We start from the raw sequence: 20,543 nt of genomic DNA on the forward strand, positions 1-20,543 counted from the left end.
AAGTTTTTCAAGGTGTCTTATTATACATACTATTACTTAGATAATTAACCATTGATATTTTTTAAAAATATATATTGCATACTTTTTGGGGCTTGCCAGCGAGAACTTTGCAACATCGGTGTTTGTTTTAATGCTTTTCTATTAATTAATCTGTATTATTCAACACTCTTTAATCAACACTTTACAGCCTAGTTAATAAATTGTAACATTCAATATATGTGTCTACCATATAGTTCATTATAATTTTAAGTACTGTTACTACATGATCGTCGTGTTCCTTGCAGCAAATCCGTCTTTATGTATAAGTTTAGATAAACAATGAAAATGTTAAGCTGTCAAAGTGCAACAATGCAGCAAAATAGTGCAACAATTTAATTATAAATTAGAGAACAAAGCAAAATTGTAAAATGTAGTCCAGCTGATCCAATCCGATCTGACAAGGATAAAGCGTGTGAGAGCGTATGTATATCAACTGGCCAAAAATTGTGCATCTGAATGTTAGCAAAATAGAGTAATTAAAAAAAAAAAACAAAAAACACAAAAACAAATTACGATAAAGTTATTTAATGGCAACGGGCTTTAGGACGCTTCCATGTTAAACTGAACTTATGAGCCACAGCAGAGTCAAAGGAACAAAAGATAGAAACAAACCACAAACAAAAGAAGAAGAAATAATTAAAATAATCCATTCAATTGCTTACATGTATAACGGTAGTGAGTGTGTGCATGTGTGTGTGTTTTGGCTATAGGCGCTTTTTGTACTCTAGTGGACACTAGTTAGACACAATTACAAAACAAATATATACATATACATATAGTTTATATAAATGCATATAAATATGCGAATTAAATTTAAATTTTATAAATAATCCAGGCAGCTTTTAGAAAAAAAAACACAAACAACCGAAATAGTAAATGTATTAGTTAATTTATTTTGTTATGTAACCCGAAGTGAAGTACAGAGCTCTAAGCAGAAGCAAGAAAGATAAAAAACAAAATATATACAGACAATACGCCCGAAATAAATAGAAAATATGCAATTCGATTGTGAGACAGAGCATATTTTTGAAATGTTTATAAGCAGAGAGTCAAAGTATTTGTAAAAACCCAAAAGAAATAAAAACAAATTTTTAAATAATAGACATCAAAGCGATAACAAATTTTTTGACATATATATACATACATATATATAGATATCTATATATTTTGATAAACAAACGAAAACGAAAACGAAACAAAGACAAGAAGTTAAGTGAACATAATGCACAAAATGTATTTATTTGTATACCCTAGCCCAAGTTAAATGAGGTTTTAATTTAGTTAGTTCAAATTTAAAAAATAACAACACATTTTTTACTTTCGATGGTTTCACGAGATTCATTTCAACGATTTTGTATGTCACTCGGTTGATGCTTAAGCAAGTAATCCAAAGTACAATCATTTTTGTCAAACAGACACCCCAAAACAAAACAAAACAAAGGAAAACAAAGGAAAACAAAGGAAAACAAAACCAAACCAAACCAAACCAAACAAAACCAAATAGAGCAGCACAGAAGAAAACAAATAAACACACAGATGGAAAACTATCGGAAAGGCATCAAGGATAGCAGAACAACATTTTAAAGGTTAAGCACATTTACAGGGACAACAGACAGACAACAAAAACAACAAGTAAACAAACAAAACTTTTGCTAAGAATTTTTAAATTTATTTTACACACGCTTTATATGAGCAACTGAAGAGAGAGTTTTTGCTTAAAGTGAGATTTCAAAAGCGCAAAATTGGCATTAGAATCGAGACAATTGAGATTAGAATTGCTTAGACAGAAATTCAAAACAACATTCCTACAAACTGATGAGTGAATTGAAAATTGTAAGAAGCGAAGAAGAGAAGAAGAAGTTATAATAGAAAGTGTTAAGTGCAGTCATTAAATTATCGAAACCAAATGTTAATTAAGTGCAAATTCGTAGTCTGTAACTAGAGCTACACCTAAGCAGAAGCCGAAGCAGAAGCAGCAAAATGTATGCAGCTGCTGGTGGCGCCTCGTTGGCATCGCGCCAAGCGCGTCAACGCCAGCGCCAGCAGAAGAAGAACCAACAACTACAAGCGAAACTACATCCACCGAAAGCGGCGGGCGCCGGTGCGGGTCTCGGGGCAGCTGATCATGGCGGCGCCTCGACGCCAACGCGCAGCCAGTCGCGGCAGTTTCATCAGCTGCCCACCAACTACTTGCGGGCCCCGCAGCCGCAAGGACGCAAGCTGAGTGCCACCTACACGCAATCGCGCTCGCTGCTGCCGATCGAGGAGGCCGGCGACACGCAGTCCGTGCTGCAGTTGCGCATGCACTCGCACACACATGGCCCGCACGCCCACGGACATGGACACGCCCACATGGGCGGACATGGGCACAGCCATCTGCATCACAGTCATCTGCATGGTGGCGGCGCCGTCGCGGGTCCACCTCAGACGCCCTATCAACAGTTTGCCTCGTCACACGGACGCGTCTCACCGAAGCTTGTGCATCGTCACAGCGGCAGCAGCAGCAGCGCTGGCTTCCACCCGGCTGCCACATCGCAGCTGCACAAGTCGGCGACGGCAACGCTGCCGCTGGTGTCACAGATGGAGCCGACGCCGCCAACGACACCCGCGTTGCCATCGGCTGCGGTCGGCGTTAAAACGACAGCGATGTCGTTGGAAGCAGGCGCCACGCCAGAACCAGAGTCAACACTGGGCATGGGCATGGGCATGGCCATGGCCAGCACATCCGCAGCAGCGGCGGCGGCGGCTGCCGAGGCCGTAGCCGAAGCCGAAGCCGCTGACCTGCAGCTGGCCGGCGCCGCAGCCATGTTTGCAGCCCACCATGATGCGATCATTGTAACGCCGGCCACGCCCATGGCCTCGCCGGGTCACGTGGCTGCCATCAAGCTGCGTCGCGGCGATCACGACCAGGACCACGACGACGATGTGCTGCACGATGCCGCCGAACGTCAGCCGCTCACCGCCGCCACCGATGCCTACGACGAGGACGAGGCCATGCAACCGCCAGCCGGACCCCTGGAGCGCAAGTGCAGCGTCTATCGCATGCGACGCAGCGATGCCTTCGAGCAGGGCGACTCTGGGGGCGGCGGCGGCGTCACCGGCGGCCTCAAGCGTCAGCTGCGCGAGCTGCAGTTCCAGCAGACGCAGTACGAGCCCCTGGTAAGCGATGAGCCGCAGTTGCTCTTCAAGGGACTGGGCAATGGACGCAAGTGGCAGCTCTGCGCCTACTGCGAGGAAGGTATCTGCGTCTGTGAGCACATCGAGGTAAATCGGAGCAATTCCTAATGCCCAACTACTGCGTTTATTTCTCTGTAGTATTCTATGTGTATCTTTACGTATGTGTGTGTGATTGTGTGCGTGTGTGTGTTCAACTTCTCTTGCATGTCATACTAAGTGTCTGTTGTATGCGATTGCAAGTGCCCCAAAAAGTATGCAATTCTTTTGACAAATTTATTCGTATTGTGTTTTCTTATATATTTTATTATTTAAACTGGGTTACTAATACGTATTTGATAGCTAACAAGAGAAAAAACAATAATTACAATTTAACAGCTTAAAAATTAAACAATGTTATGATATGAAGAGTACATAATTCACCTTTTTAAGCATTATAAGGGAAGAAAAAGAAAATTTATTTTATCACAATTCTTTTTCTTAAAAGAAAAAGCGATCATAAATATTCATCTTCCTAAACATTTCTTTGATATAAATTTGCATTTATTCTACCTCCAAAGAAATTCAATTTCTTAAACTTATATATTTAATTCAATCCATCTTTATAGTTAAACAAAATTGCATATTAGACACATTTATTAAAACATAAATTAATTATAAATTCACTTTCTACATTTCGAACAAAATTTATTTGATGAATCCTTTGAATTCTACTTTATATAAACATTTTGGTCTGGTTGCGATTGATTTGGGAATTGTGTAAAACGTTGCTCATATTTGTTGCTTTGTTCTTCGGTGTCTTTGAGGTTATCTATAACTAATGCGATTCTAGGAAATTTAAAATTTTAAAAATAAAAGAAAACCCATATTGACAACACCTCTTTTGTCTCTGCATTGTGCATTTAAATACAAAATACAAAATATTCTTGTGTACGTTGGCTCCACATTATCAAGAATAACTTCTAACCTGATTTATAGTTTTGAAAAATATTTTGTCGTTTGTTCGAGCTGCTTTAATGGACACTTGCTGTGTCATATCTTTCTCGCTTAGCTAACTTGACTAACCTCATTCTGTTGCGATGCCATAACTGCCAAAAACGAGAGCAAAAGCAAATCGGATGCGCATAATGTACCAATGTATCGGTCTGATAATGCGACGCCCCGCAAAAAAAACACACATTTGGCAAGCTGAGAGACGCCCACACCTCGGTGCCGCCCAATTTTTAAACGTGGCGCCACGCTTGCCAAATGTTGTGTAAAAGGCAAAAGTCAGCCTCAGAAAGTATGTCATAAAAGTGCAACATTCAATAGCTTAGAAGGTGGAAACGGAAGTGGAAAGTGAAGGCGGCTGGCGTGTGACGATGGGGAAAACTCGCTTTAAGTTTCATTCAGCTTCACTTAACGAGCGACAGCAACAAATTAAAAAACTTAACGCTGTGCAATTATTTGACTTGCATAAGCAGCAGAAATAGCAGCAACAACAACAACAACTGCACTACAACTGCACAACACAAAAAGATAGAAAATTGCTAAAAATTAAACAAAAGAAAATCTCTGTAGCGAATCAACAAAAATTAGTTGCAAAAAAGCAAACAGCAAAAGCAAATGGCGGCTAAAATTTATTATATTCTGCACACGCCCGCACTTCATCTCCCACTTTCGCTCACTTAGTGAATCTCTAGTGCGACATCCTTCTCTCTTGCACTTCCACTTCCACCGCCGAGTAGCCACTCAAGTCTCTAAAAGAGACATAGCTATAAATATATATATATAGTGATCGAGGGCAGCTCGTCAAGTTTATATCAGGTTTAATATAATATATATTTTTATTTACTTGACACATCTAACTTACGTTCAATATTTAAGAAAAGAAATCCTAGTTTTAGAGAGCTTAGAGTGTTAGTCAAAGAATTTTCGACTATTGCCAACTCCAATATTAACAACAATTTTTAAAATTTTTCGATTTAATCAATGTTAATTATCTGTTAAATTGATTTAAAGATAGAATTTAGAAATAAATTTAAGATGCATCAGCCAAATTCAGTAACTTTTAAAACTACCCTCTCTCTGATATATATGCTGCATAGTTTTCTACAAAAACAACAGCTAGTAAATTAGCTGGAAAATAGTGGAAAAAGTGTGCGGCGAAATGGCGGACGCCAAAAACGTGAAAAAAAAATATAGCGAATAGAAAACAACAGCAACAGCAGAAAAGCACAACAAAAAGAACGTTATGAAAATGCCAAAAGGTAAAAAGGCAAAAGGTATAAAGATATGGATTTATGTATGTGTGCTATAAGTAGTTCGTTACGTCGTATGTGTGTGTGGGTGAGCTGAGCTGTGGCATGAACTGAGATGGAGTGTTGTCCACCATGAATAAGCACCTGAGCAAGATGACGACATTGAGATTGTCGACTGCATTAGCATTAAATGTCGCAACACGAAGTGGCTGATATGTTCACTATGGTGAATTTATTTCAACTTTATGCGTTTAAGTGGTTTTTAGACTTGCAGCTCGCAAAATTTGTTGGATTGATGATTGATCTGTATTCAATATTTTATATATGTAGGTTATTCCGTTTGTTTGATTAATAGGTAAATGTTTTTAATATGTGGAAAAATGTTTTTGTCATCGTTGGCACGTCGAAGCAATCAAAATAATCTCTCTCTCACGATCGTTACTCGTGTCCCGTATAATCGATAGGATAGATTTTGCAATCGATAAATTCCTCACGCGTCGTTGCCAGATCCATTCCCACATAATAAACAGCTGACCAATTTATTGCTGTACTCATTATATTTGACTAAAATTTATCCCGAAGCTGAAACTAAAATATACTCTTGATTCGTTGCCATTGTTTAATATATTTTCATTGAAAATAAGCATAATTGAAACAAGTGGTAAAGCAGTAAAGATTTCGTTTAAATAATTACGAGCTTTGCCAGTAACTCTTTATAAAGTCGTGCTTCAATTTAATTGTTATGTCATTCACTTTTCTGCGCTGCAATTTTATCTCTTTATATTATATGAAATATAATTATTGAAATTTATTAATTGATAGGCACTTCAATTACTGGTTGACAGAATTGCCTTAATTGTAATTTTTCTCGGTTGACTTTTATCAGAGCACTGATTGAAAATCTTTTGTTATAAATTTCAGAGCAATCAGCTGCAATTTGCTGGCCATGAGATAATATCTTTGCCTGGTCACAGCAACGAATCGAGTAAATCAAATTGTTAACGCTTAAGTGCACTGCCCGATTTAGACATACATACATATATGTATATATATATATTTTTTTTTTGCGCTCACCCTTTTGGCAGAAATTGTCATCGAGCAGCAATTTAATTTTCAATTACGCGATGGCTGCCAAAAAATGCGACTGTTGTCGATGTTGGCCATTCCAAAATTGCAGTCTCAATAATTACTCAAACTGTCGCCTGTGGCATACTAGCATCCTTTTTCCCATCTCTTTCTCCTCCTGCTGGCAGCCTGTCGTCCCTTTCATTGGTTGGCTGTGCATGCTGCTGACCAAGGCTCACAGGAGACTCGTTTGGTTCGCTTCGCTTCGCTTTTTTCGTGTTTCTGTTGTTGTTGTTGTTGTCGTAATTGTTTGTCAGGCTTGTCGTTTACTCTTTACTGTTGTTGTCGTAATTGTATGTGACACACTGAAGTCCCAGTTACCCCATTTGCCATCTTTTTCAGTCGTTCAATTCATACCCTATTCAATGACAAGTCACAATTAAGTGACAATCAGCTTGGGCTTGGCCAAGCAGTGAGCGACAGTTGACTTTGTTTTGCGTTCTTTTTTACAGCATGCTGAGAAATTGAATTTCAGTTGCATAATTCATTGACTCACATAAACACACACACACACACACACACACTCGGTCACAAGCTTTGTGGCAACTGAGACAAGATAAACGCATATCGTTTATTATAAAGCCACATTTAAATTCATTTTCGATTTTGGCTCGCTGCGTTCACCCTCTCTCGCATCCTTATTGGGCAAACATTTATCTCCAGTGTTTGTCCATTTTATATACATACATGTGTGCTACATATGTGTGAGTGTGTGTGTGTGTGTGTGTGTGCTTGGCGTTGTCGCTGTCATTGACAATAAAAAGCATTTAAAAGGACACAAATTATAACGTCCCCACAGAACTCAATTGCAGTTGACATTTTTATGGGCTAAACTTTGAGATGCGAATCGAACAAAATGAATCCAACAAAAATGTTGCTTAATCGCTCGTATTGCTTATTGACTGTAGCAAAGATTGTTTTATCTTGTAGTTTATTAAGTCTGGATTGCGAGTGTACTTTGTTTGCGATAACATTCTATAAACAATTTTAATTAACTGGACAATAATCAAATGCTTGTTCAAGTCACCTCAAATGGCTCAATAACTTCTGCACAATTAACTTTGCTTCGCGGTGGCAAATATAGCTTTTACGGTTGAATAAACAACATTCAATACACAGACACACACATCGATATCCACACACAACACACAGAGACAGGTTGTAAGATATACGATTGCTTTCGACAATCAAATAACATGGCTTTCAACGAGGACAGTTGCCATTTCTCACGGCATGTGGCATATGCAAATTTTTCGAGGCGATTCACTGGCTTTAATTACCTGTAGACAAGGCAGTCATAACACTCTCCTCCCTTACCCCCATCACCCATCCCTTGCCTCACCTGTAACGACCTTTTTGCCCAGCGATAGTAACCCCAATTGACATGTGAACAAGCCAACGGGCGTTGTGCCAAAATTGGCAATACCAAGATGTATGCGAATACAACTGAATACTAAGTGCCGAATGAACTCAGTGCTGCTGAGTACTACTAAAAGCTGAGTGCTGAGTGCTGAATGTTGAATGTTGACTACTGAAGTGCTTAATACAAGAACGCTGAATGCTTGTACTTGTAATTCGCATTAATTAGCAAAAGGGCAGCAACTTTGTCAACTTTGTTTTAGCCACACAACTCGTAATGTGGGCGTGGCTCTCAGTTGTACATACATATATGTAACGTCTTCTGGTTAGTGGCCATTACGATACTAAGTTGAGGTGGTTTTGAATATGGAAAGTTTTCCATATGCAAACACAACCTTTGAGCTTGTGTTATTGATTCCCTCAGTCTTGGGTCGCAATCCGACTGCAACGGCATTTAAATGTGAAAGTTGACTTTGGCTGTTGGCCATCATAAAAAATACAAGATATGTCTATGACTGCAGACCCACTGCATAATGCTTAAGATAAGGCAAAACTTGAACACAATTTTAAAGTAGAATCACAAAAAACGTGGAACCCCTGTTAAGAAGTAGAAAGTATATAATAGTATGTGAACAATATGATGCAGACATTTTTGCACATTTGATAAATGACTAAAACTATGTGTATAATGTGCGTTTCACAAATGCTTAAACTACGTTTCAAAGAACTATTGCGGAACACGATAAACTGATATATATTTTATTAAACTGACTTTCTGGTAGTCAAAAAGAATTTTCTTAATTCGCAATCGAACTAACTTCATGTCATAAAACATTATATAATAAGGAATGAATTATCGTACTAAAGAACTAAATTAGGAATAATGAAACTGATCGTTGTATGTATAATGCCAATAAGCATCTGAACTAATTTCCGAGTTCATCTATTTATGTACTCCAACCTTTTGTATTTGATAGAGAATTACTTTTACGTGTGCACTTATTACGCTGTCAATTTCGATTTGCATAAATTGAAAAAGTTATCGCTCGCATTTAATGTCAGTCACTGGACTGCGGTCAAGAGCCAAGAGCACAACTCGCTTCGAATTGCAAATGACAATTTCGTGTTAATGAAATTTATAAAGTATATGTAATATATTGCTATTTAGAGGAGCATCCATGCAGTATTGTGTCTGGCATGCAGACATTGGCAAAATCTGGACACAAATTAATTTCCATAGCATACTTTCGAGCGCTTATGTTGTCAGCGTGACATTGTTGCTGTTGTGATGGCAACAACAGCAACAGCAACAGCAACATGTGTACGCTGCACATGCAACATGCAGCACAACGCATATAACCAGTGCCAAAACATTGTAACAGTATGTGTGTGTTTAATTGCAAAAATGTAGCAATCTTTTAGGCGTCGCTTTTGTTATGTCAGCTGCTGCTATGCTATATATCTATATGTGCTTGTGTGTGAGGGTCTCTGTGCGCCATGTTATTGTCTATTAACGGCCCTGACTGCAATGTTCCTTTGTGTGTGTGTGTGAGCTAGTGAGAGTGTGTGTGGTTTTTTCATGAATCTGTATTTCATTAAAATTTCATCTGCATCGTTCAACGAGTGACTTTTTCCGCTTTGCGCTGTTGAATTATTGAAATTTTTGGGTTCGCAGTTGCCAGTTTTACTCAGTCGCCACGCTCTGCTTGCAACTTGCCACCAGCTCTAAATCTCAAAAAAAAAAGAGAAACAAAAAAAAAAACACAAGAAGAAATGTACAACAAAAACAAAAAGTCAGGCAGCCTCGGCTGCTGTTGCAGCATTTGCATATGAATTCCAACAGCTGCATCAGTTCTCTGTAACTTTTGTGATTTTGAGGGCCGCGAAATGGTCTCTGACACATTCATACTACACACACGCATACATACATGCATGTACACATAATACATACACACATGCATCTCGTATTCACATGAATGTGCTGGATAGCAGCAAGTCTTGACTGGCATTTGAATTATGGCTTAGCAGTGCTGTAACATGGCTTATACGAGAAGTCTACTATGCCATAAATATTTGCTATGTTTGCATTACTCACAAGACTTTTGCCAGAGATTTGCAAACGGTCTGGAAAACTTTGCACTCGACTTGACTTTGAGCCCCAGCAACATGCAATGAAAGCCCCCCCCCAAATGTGGAGAAGGGAACACAAATGCGAATTCTCGTAGTCTGCAAATTGATTCAAGTCAAATATAAAATTAATATCAACGGCTTGGAATCTTGCTAAATAAATGAGCAATTTCCTACATACTTGGAATATATATGAGAATGTGTACAAAATGCATTTCACATATTTCTACTTATGCATATTTATCTGCCCCCCAAAGTGGTTCTAAGGCAGAGATTGCAAATGAGGTGGTGAAGGTTGTGGTTTTCATTTGCGATTAAATCCACAAAGCGAAAAGCACTTAGCAAAAGTAAAATCAATGTAAGCTGCATGATAAAATGAGCATAAATATAAATGAAAAGCACTTGAATAATATTCTATTCAACGATATTATTTTAGTATGCGCAAAATCAACTTTCAAAAATAATACAAACTTGATAAATGAAATGAAATATTCATAACATAATTCCTATGAATAATTAACATGATTCACATCAATCAAATAAACGATAAACAAATTTGCATAAAGTTTGTAAAATTTAAATGCTAAACTCACATTACATTACAAGATAATTTATCAAAATATTCACTTGTTATATTGAACTGATTTGAAATTGAATTTATACATCGATAATTACTCAGATTTGCGAAGTAAAATGGACACAACAATCAGTGAATCGTTATTTAATACCTATTATTAAAAATAACATACAATTTTCCCTCAAATAGCATGTTTTAAAAGGCCACACGTTACTATTTATGAATAATAATACAACCAAACATCTATAGATAAAAAAAAAAATATAAGAAAAAGCAAAAAAAAAAACAACTGCAACATATGTGATATGAACTAAAAAAAAAAATTATTTAAAAATATATATTCTAAATCAACATGACAGCAGATGGCAGCAAATGGAGAGCGAATCAAAGCAAATGCAAACAATCTGTAGTTAACCTTTGGAGCTGCAGTAAAAGCTTTAAATATATTTTCTACTTGAATAGAAACTGTTAACAATAATAATACAAATTAAAGTTAAAATTCAAACGCACCAAATGTGATCGAACGTAAAAACGTATTGAACGAAAACTAAAACAAAATTCAATTGAACAATAAATTCAAAATAACAACATTGCCTTCTTTCATTTACATGCAAAACGTAAATCGAAATCGTAGCTTAAAATTACACTAACTAAGCGAAAAGTAACAAAACTGACAACTAAAATTGTTAATCGATAGGATTTGATTACCAAAAAACATAATAATAATAACAATAGTGACAATTTTTCTACGTACGCATTAGCTGTAGTTTAGTTAGGCAATGCATAGACAAAGTCGGGTAATCAATTACGGTAACGTGATAGTGCGCTTACGTTAACGTTACGCCAAAGCGGGCAGCAGGCAACACAAAGAAATCAATAAATGTTTATAGCTTTCAATGCCAAAATACAAACGAAAATGAAATCACCAACGAATACGATGCTGCGTGACGTTAACGCGACGTAGCAAACGCAGCACTAGCGTTACGTTACGTTACGCTGCGCTACGTAGCGGAGGCCAATCAATAGACGCAAAGAACAAATTCTGCATTACAATCAATTCTCTCACGCCATTGCCATAAAACCAGTCGAGTATAACGTTACGTAAAGTGAACGCGAAACGAAAACAATTACGTCGTCAACGTGTTCAACGAGCAGCCGAAACGTCATTTCAGATAACGTAGCAAGCAGCCAACGGAGTCTCTCATCGCGGGATACGTAACAGCAGCAGCAGCAGTAGCAGCAGCAACAACAACAACAACAACCACAACAACAACGACGTAACGGAGCTAGCGAGCAGAGCCGACCACTGGCGATCAACGCAGCCCATCCTCAGCCCGCCACTCAGCTGCGCCAGGGCTTAACCACTGACGCAGCTACTTCGAATTCAACAAACCCCGAATAAGCACAACAGAGAAAAGAACAACAACAACAACAACAAAAAACACCAACAACCAACCACAGCAATAACAATAACAGCACAACAAACACTTAGAAGAGAAACAAATAAGAAGAAGAAAACAAAACAAATAAGGAAATTTTCTTAAAATACTCTTTGCTTCTATATATATATATATATTTCTATAATCCTCCTCCTTGTGCCTAATCGAACGTGCGCTCATTATACGTATTCTTTCATTCGAACGTTGCGTTAACGTAGCTGTGAGCATTACGTGACAATTTGTTACGCAATTGGATGCAGCCACATGCAAATCGATTGACCTAACTTGAATTCTTAACGTGACATTTAGTTTTGACGTAATTAAGCTCCTAAAAACGTAACCTGTATCATCCCATTGATTTCGTACTGAACACTTAACTCTAACTTTAACTATACCAACAACCAGAAACAAAACAAAACAAAACAAAATAAAAACAAATACTAAACTTAAACAAAAGAAAAACAGAACAAAAGAAAACTTAACAGACGCTGTTTATATTTTGTATGAGACGTTAAACGTTTGACCGTCGACAATCGACAGTTGACAGTTGACCATTGACAGCTTGACTGCTTGACAGCTTGACCTTTTGACCGTTTAAACAAAAAAGCAAAACAACAACAAACAAGATGCAGGCCGCATTGATGCTAAGATCGAAATCTCGGGTGGCGAGAAGAAGAAAGCTACGAAAATTAGGTGGAAGACTTGAGTTGCCTAGTAATGTAGCAACTAAAGAAATAGCTCCATTTCCTCGTTATCCACCTGAGTCATGGGTAATAATATAAAATACCAAAAACCAAATACCAACAAATTATAATTAATTTATACCACATTCTCTCTAAATAATAGAAAGGCAAAGTACCCACAAAAAAAAAAAAAAAACGATTAAATTGCTTTCTATCTCTTAACTACTCGATAACATAAAAAAATAAGAAAAGAAAGAAAAAGAAACCACAACGAGCGCAATCTCTTTTAAAAAGCCGTCAAATGAAAATCATCAGCTAAAATGAAACTCTAATGTCCAGTTCCCTGATCCAATTAAACTATATATACCTTAAACTGAATACGAATTAAATCCCAGTATCTCAACTATCCCTTTCGAGCTATCTCTCTCTCTGCCTCTCTCTCTATCTCTCTCGCTCTATGTCTATGTCTCAACTGTCTCTCATTATCAACTTCTGTCTCTCTCATTATATCTCTCTTTATCTCTCTATCTCTCTATCTCTGTCTCTGTCTCCGTCTCTGAGTCCAAGACACACTCCATTATGATTTTGTCGATCCCAAGAAATAACTCCACAGAGCATTTGATTTAATATTAGTAGTGTGCCTAGAGGTTAAGCACAAGTTATACGCTAGGTTTTACATGCTAGTATTCAAGTTTTATTCAAATCTTTTACATATATACTCTAACATCTATATAGATCTATATATATATATATATTCTTGATCCTGATATTAAACTTGAACGTGCAGTTAACTTTAGCGTACGCCCAAATCTGTTTGGCATTGAAACGACTCCCCTCTAGATCTTTTTAACCGCTTTGGAACGTACCTAACTCTTTGCTCTCTTAACTTAGTAGTGATAATAATAAAATAATATTCGATATATGGAACTTTAGATACAATATATACTTATATTTCAAGTTTTGAGCGCTCTGCCAGCCAACTACTTAATGCGCTGTACAATTAGCTTAAAAACCACCTATTTTCCAACTCTACAAGTACTTAATATTTAACAAATAAATACAATTTATATCTCTAGCGCTTTTGCTCTACTTCTAAGACACACCTACCCACCCGTTACTCTGTCCCCAAACGGCTTTCTCTATCTCTATCTCTATCTCTATCTCTCTGTCTCTTTCTTTCCAAACTAACTACTATAACTCTATAAATATTCTAACCTACAACTCTCTATACGTAAATCTATATCTGTCTCTGTCTATCTCACCCCACCTACCACCAGCCACTTCACACCTAGCTTTAAATGTAGTTGTACTACCCAAAATACCGCCCGCACTGACAACCTAGCCCCCACTGCCCACTGCCCACTGCCCACCTCACCCTTAGCAAAGATCAAGCAAACACTTTCGCCTACCTTGCACTTGCTTCTAAACCCTCTTTAATCTTAAACTCAACGTACAACGTGTGTAGCTCTTCACACCACAAAACAATTAAGACAAATTAGTGCGCTCTTTCTCTCTCTCTCGCTCTCCTCTCTGTCTAACAAACACACACGTTGCACTATTAACTAGACCAAGTAGTAATCAAGAAATATCAAGCAAAACGCTTCCTAAATAAGTATATTTCACATAAAACTCTAAACAAACCTTAATCAAATAGTAAAAAAACGAGCTATGAAATATCAAATACAAATTACCTACATAACAAATATAAAGCACATCAATCAATTTGCGATACACTCACACCAACACATACACAACATACTCTCTCTCTATCTCTCTCTCACTCTCTCTTTCACTCACTTTTACGTTGTAGTCACCAGATTTTATTTTCGTACTTGTTGCATAGATCGAAGACTATTTAATAGATCCATGTTTCAAGTTTTTAAAGCTTACACATTTAGTACATTAGCTAATCGCTCTCTTTCTCCCATACTCACATATTCTGTATCTTACCATCTCTATCTCTCACTATATCTCTCTCTCTCTCTGTGTATTTCGCGCTGTCACTTTCGCTTGCTGACACTTACGAATACGTAACGTCAACATGACAACACATTAAATAAAAACGTGCAATTCTTTTCACGTATCTTTTACGTTTTTCAATCTTACACACTTGCGTCTCGATGTCGTTGCGATAATACGTAAACCAATTACCACATTACGTTTACGTAACTCTTTTTTGTAACTAGAAAAATACATACGTAACAACGCCACCGGCGCCACAGCCGGAGCCGCCGCCGCCACCGCCGGAAGTAAGTGACAATAAAAGAGAAAAACTCAAAAAGAAAATTCCCATTTCCCATTCACAACTCAACTCAAAAAAAAAAAAAAAAAAAAAAAAGATATCGAACAAAACACATGCAACTGAATAATCTTTTTTGCCGTTTTTGAACGTTCATCACGTATACAGTTTTTTTGTGTATGTGTAACGTAATAAACACTATGCAACAACGTTGTGCCGTTTACGTTGTCGTCTTGCAGTTGGTTGTAATTTGAAAGTACAATGAAAATGCCTGTAAATAAATTCATTGCTTTTGCCTACAACTCTATTTATCTACTCTCATTTCTCTATCTGTATTTTGTAATTGTAACTGAAACTGCTTTTTTTTTGTTTAGTGTATATTTTCTTTTAATTTTCCGCTACGCATTTGCATATAAAATATTTAAAATACTTTGTTGGTGTGCATTTGGTGTGTTGTTCTTCCTTTTCGCCATTTTCATTATGCCATGGCCAATAAAATATTTTAAATATTTTATAAACTGCAAAGCAAGGACGTAGCTGATGAGTGCAAAAAACTCCCGCCTTTTAAAGCAAACAAAAGAAAGGCGAAGAAAAAAGAAACAAAAAAAAAAAAACGAAATTGCATTGAATATTTACAAGCATTTTCATTGCTTTGATTTGAACGACCTATGTACATATATTCATATGTACTTGGAGTAGTACCTCTGCCCCTCCTGATGCCGTATAAGTAAAGAGCAAGCGACTGTACTGCAAGAGCTGCCAACCTAACTTAAATCACACATGCAAACTAGCAACCTCAGACTGCCAACTCATGCCATTAACATATTTAAATCTACACACATACACACACATGTATTGTATTTATTTAAATAGTATTCTATTAAATGAATGCGCGCACACAAAATATTTTAACTTTTTGTTGTCAACATTTTAGGGAATACACCAATTAATTCAAAAGAAATGTGAAAACATCTTTAGTGTACAATTCTGCGAATAATAATAATATATTTTTGGGTTTATTTGCAAACTATAAATATTTTATATAAAATGCATTCAAAATAACCTCTGCAAGGATCTCTTGTGCACTATTGGGAATTTCATTTGAAATTGAATTTGCAATAAACCATAAAAATTGCTGTGCCAAACTTCTCTGAAACCGCTCGTGTTAGATATTTCATCATAAATTAACGCTTTAATTTGCAAATGCAAATGTTGCGGATTTTAATGAACATGGCACCGGGCCAACGATTAGCATAAATCAATTTAGCTCCTCAACAAGTTGAAAGCCACAAAGTGAGCACTATTGAGAGAATATTTTGCGTGTGCGGTTTAAAATAGTATTTAATGATGTTTTATTTGATAATTTAGATAAATATTTAATTTCGCTCATCTTAAAGCTTTACTTTGATTTGTAGTCATGAAATGAAAACTAAACTACATACAATACAAATCAACAAATATCAACAAATAAACCAAAAGAAAGTATGCAACATTAACTAACAACCAGAACAAACCACCAACAACAAAATACACAAAAACACACAAAACAAGCAAAACAACAAAATAAGCATTTAAATCTAATAATTATGAAAAATGGTATCAAGTTTTCCCAAAAAGATTCTGTAAAGCTTACTTGCCTCTCATTCCCGTTTTCGATCTAGGAGCTCAACTTGATTCAATTGCGAAATTTGTTCCACAAAGCCAAACATAGAAAACAAAAAAAAAAAAACAATACGCTCAGCTAACGGTAAACATAAGTAAACATAATTTGAATGTTTTACAAAAAGTATAAAAATATAATTTTCGTCTTGACAATTCAACTGACGATTGCCAAAGCGAAACCACTTTTGCCACAAATTTAAATGCAAATTTTTATTTGGGCTCAATCAATAAATATTATTTATTCTTTTGTGGAACATTCACATGTTGAAGCAAGCGCTAAAAACTAAAAAAAAAAAATCTTAAAATTAAAATGCAATATCAAAAAGAGAACAAGGAAAATTACTAAAAGAAAAAACCGCAACGTGTACGCATAGCATAAGGTAAAAAAAAAAATATGGGGTTGCTGGGGTCTTTCATTGTTTTTGCTTGGGTTCTCGTAAGTCTTTAAAAACAAATTTACCCACTTGCAGCACTCTGGGTAAGTCGGAGCTGGCGTATTACCAACAAAACATAATAACTACATATTACAATACGTTATACTAAATAATGTGTTTCAGTAGATTAGCAAGCCTTTGAGTTTAGCTTTGCCGGCCCATCCATATGTACAAATATCTTATCTGATCCTTGCTGAAATCAAAAAAAAAAAAATAAAAATAAATTCAGATTTCATCGTAAACAAATTTTTTATTATTTCGCATTATAAATAAAATTCTTAAAACGTAATTTAAGAACATTTCGATTGAGTTTCGCCCTTACTCGTGTCCAGATGCCAAAAGTGAATTTGAGCACCCTTTTTGGGATCGTACCAAACATTTTGCTGCATACATTTCGAGTCGCTGAGAACCTAAGAACCTACTTGACTGATAATGCATCACATCCACATACTATTTAATGAATATTTATTATAAGTTTATTTGTTGAACACTTCAAACTTGCAAAAAAGAACTGCTTTCGTTTTCTGTCGGTCATCTTCAGCTTTTCTTTTCCACAAACACAGACACCCACTTAAACAAAAGAAATTACTTATCGTTTCTTCTATTTTTTCTCCCTACTATACTTTTTTCCCTCTCTTTCTCTCTCCCTGTTTCTTTCTCTTTACCTCGACTATTCGAAGCACGCACTGAAAATTTAAAAGAAAATAAGTACACACACTGACACACACACACACACAAACACACCTAACACTTTACTGTTAATTTTTTTCTCAACGCAGGTACGCGACATTAAATTACAATTTATCATGCGCTCTTTTCTCGCTCTCTCTCTCTCTCTTTCTCTCTGACACACCCAACCAAATAACGCCTTAAAGTATGCAACGCACTTGCCAAAAAACAATATCTGAAATATTAGGTACAGTCAAAAATTTAATGTTTCTCAGCATTTAATAAACTATTGGTGTCTAAACGTCTAATCGCAATGCTCTCTCTCTCTCTCTCTTTCTATCTCTCTTAAATATATATTATATTGTATATCTCTCTCACTCACTGTATCTCTCTCTCTCTCTCTCTTTGTGCTGTGGCCCATGCTCTGTGTGACTAAGAACATAGTAGCGTGCTAGGTTTAGTAAATATAGCTTCTAGCTTATATGAGTATGGCTGTCTGTCTCTGTGCGTCTGTGTGTGTATGTGAGTGTGTGCGCGAGTGTGCGAGTGTGTGCGTCAACTATCTGTATCTGTGTATGTATGTGTGCGGCATATCGAAAGTATCGTTAGGCCAGCAACTATCGTATAATTTTCTAAACAAAAACCAAAAACAAATATTGCCTCTTGCATGTTTGCATTGCCTTGCGCTCATTTTTAAAATTAAGCTAACTATTGTTGTTGCTCTCGCTCTCTCTCTCTCTCTCTCTCTCTCTCTCTCACTTTTCTTACTATTTCTATTGTTCTCTCGTTTGCTCTTTTTGGTGTTTGTGCGTTGCTCGCATGCGCTTAATTATGAAAAAATATTTCATTTTCTTGTACATTTTTTTTGTTAAATTTTCGATTCTTTGTTTGTTTTTCGTTCGACAAGTGGGCCAGAAAATAATTGCATGGCATCTATCCATAACGTGGGGCTGCCAACCCGCTAAAAACTAACGAGCAGCTAATGATTTACAATACACTCTGTGTGCACTCTTTAATCTAACAACAAAAATGCTTTCCTTAGTTTTACGTTTGGTTTTTGGCAACGTTTTCTTGAAATATTATAGGGTATACAACTTAAAACGTCACAGTCTTTATAGCAGGACTAACTTAAATATTGAGAGATCATTTACCCAGTCTATAGTACAAGGCCAGGCCCAGCCATTTTGCTCTAGTCTTCCATCAGAAACATCCGACATAATGATTACCATGAAATCTCCAAGTTTTCGCTGTAATTCTTCTCACTCGCGCCTGTAAATATTCGTGTCTAAACATTGTGGTAAGATCTTAACAATCTACGTAAATAATTGCCATGTTCATGTAAGTAATAAGCTTTTCAAATATGTATACATCATTTCTGTTGAAATCCTGAAATCTTTAAGACATTTAACTTTAACAAGGCCTCTTTTTGTCAACGAAAAGTTTTGTACAAGTTGCAGCCCATTTCCTTTGCCAAGCAAATGCTGCAACTGCACTCGACTGCAATCAAATGGAAACGAAATAAAACCCGATTTCCCCCAGTCCTTCTTTTAGCGACGTCTCTACAACACTCTGCTCCCCATTGTTTTTTTTTTTTTTTGCCTGTGCTCGGCATCTCTCGAGTTGAGAGTTGAGTTGAATTTTAGTGCTTGGCGCAGCACTTTTAAAAATTTGATTGCGAGCAAATTATGTAGCATATTTCTGTCTGCTCCTCCTCCTTCTCTTCTGTTGCCGCTCTCTTATTTATGTGAAATTGAGTGCAAGACAGATCGATGGAGCAAAAGTGGCTTGTGTATAGTCATGGTTGGAATTCTCTTTAATCAAGCCGCGACACGCGTTCAATTAGCAGCATATTTCGACATCGTTTGGCGTCACCAGATGGTAGACGGCAGACGGCAGTCGACAGTCGTTTGACATTTTCATTTTCAAAAGAAAAAGGAAAAACAAAAGAATGCGAAAAAGAAAAAGGAAAAGCAAAACTAAAACGACGTTTACATTTCATGGCCGGAAGTACAGCAAAAGAAGAAAAACTAAAAGAAACGCTCACTTCCGCTGCAGCACACTGTGCGTCCACCCTGAAACAGAAAACTCAACCACCAACACTCTCACACACACACACACACAGACAGTTTTACAAAAAAACACATACATACATGCTTATATACACTGACTGCCACATTAAGCCACAAAACGACTTTAATTTGCGGTGCCCGTGGGTTAGATCCTGCCCCGGCCTCAAATACCCCGTTCCACATGTCTAAACTTTGAGCCGTTGGTCCAATTCCGATTCCGATTTCATTATACAATCTGCGCCTTGTGCCTTCCTGGCTCTGAAACTAAATTTGTGCCCTCTTCTCCTTCGCCTATTGACAAGGTATCTTAACTTTTGTATGCTCAGACGCAAATAAAGTTTCGATTAAATCACACCACACTTCGAAATCAATTTTTTGATGAACTGCAACTTTGCTTGGCAAACACAAATATTGATTTCAATTTAACTAGTTTCCAAATTGAATGACTTTCTAAAAATATAAATGTGGATAATACTTGATAAATTATTATAGAAGACGGTCAACATTTATAATATATTTATCTATTTCACTAGATCTGTTTAAAGGGAAATCTATCAGTCGAACATGCTCGACTACAACAACTTTAGTTGTTTGCCTCTAAATTGGTTTTTTGGACTCGTCGCTGCAACTTTTCTTTTTGGTCGACATTTCCTTTTTTTTCCTGTTGAATTCGTTACTCTAAGCATAGCCTTGAAAGTTTTCTCTTT

The 20,543-nt window shown here is 36.8% G+C and overlaps 1 protein-coding gene across 6 annotated transcripts in view; it reads left to right on the plus strand.

Moving 5' to 3' along the window:
• The window catches only part of LOC133850667 (mucin-5AC), a 99,491-nt gene that overhangs the window by 68,164 nt on the left and 10,784 nt on the right, over positions 1 to 20,543 (plus strand). For 2 of the 6 annotated variants that reach the window (XM_062286812.1, XM_062286813.1), the window contains exons 2-3: positions 10,831 to 12,850; positions 14,950 to 15,012. In XM_062286812.1, coding sequence (XP_062142796.1) covers positions 12,707 to 12,850; positions 14,950 to 15,012 — 207 coding nt within the window. In that variant the 5' untranslated portion in view covers positions 10,831 to 12,706. Of the gene's footprint in view, positions 1 to 187; positions 3,304 to 10,830; positions 12,851 to 14,949; positions 15,013 to 20,543 lie in introns of all 6 variants that reach the window. The other 4 variants (XM_062286810.1, XM_062286811.1, XM_062286815.1 and 1 more) reach the window with 2 other exon arrangements.

Source organism: Drosophila sulfurigaster, chromosome 2L, assembly GCF_023558435.1.
Source record: "Drosophila sulfurigaster albostrigata strain 15112-1811.04 chromosome 2L, ASM2355843v2, whole genome shotgun sequence".
Taxonomy (NCBI): domain Eukaryota; kingdom Metazoa; phylum Arthropoda; class Insecta; order Diptera; family Drosophilidae; genus Drosophila; species Drosophila sulfurigaster.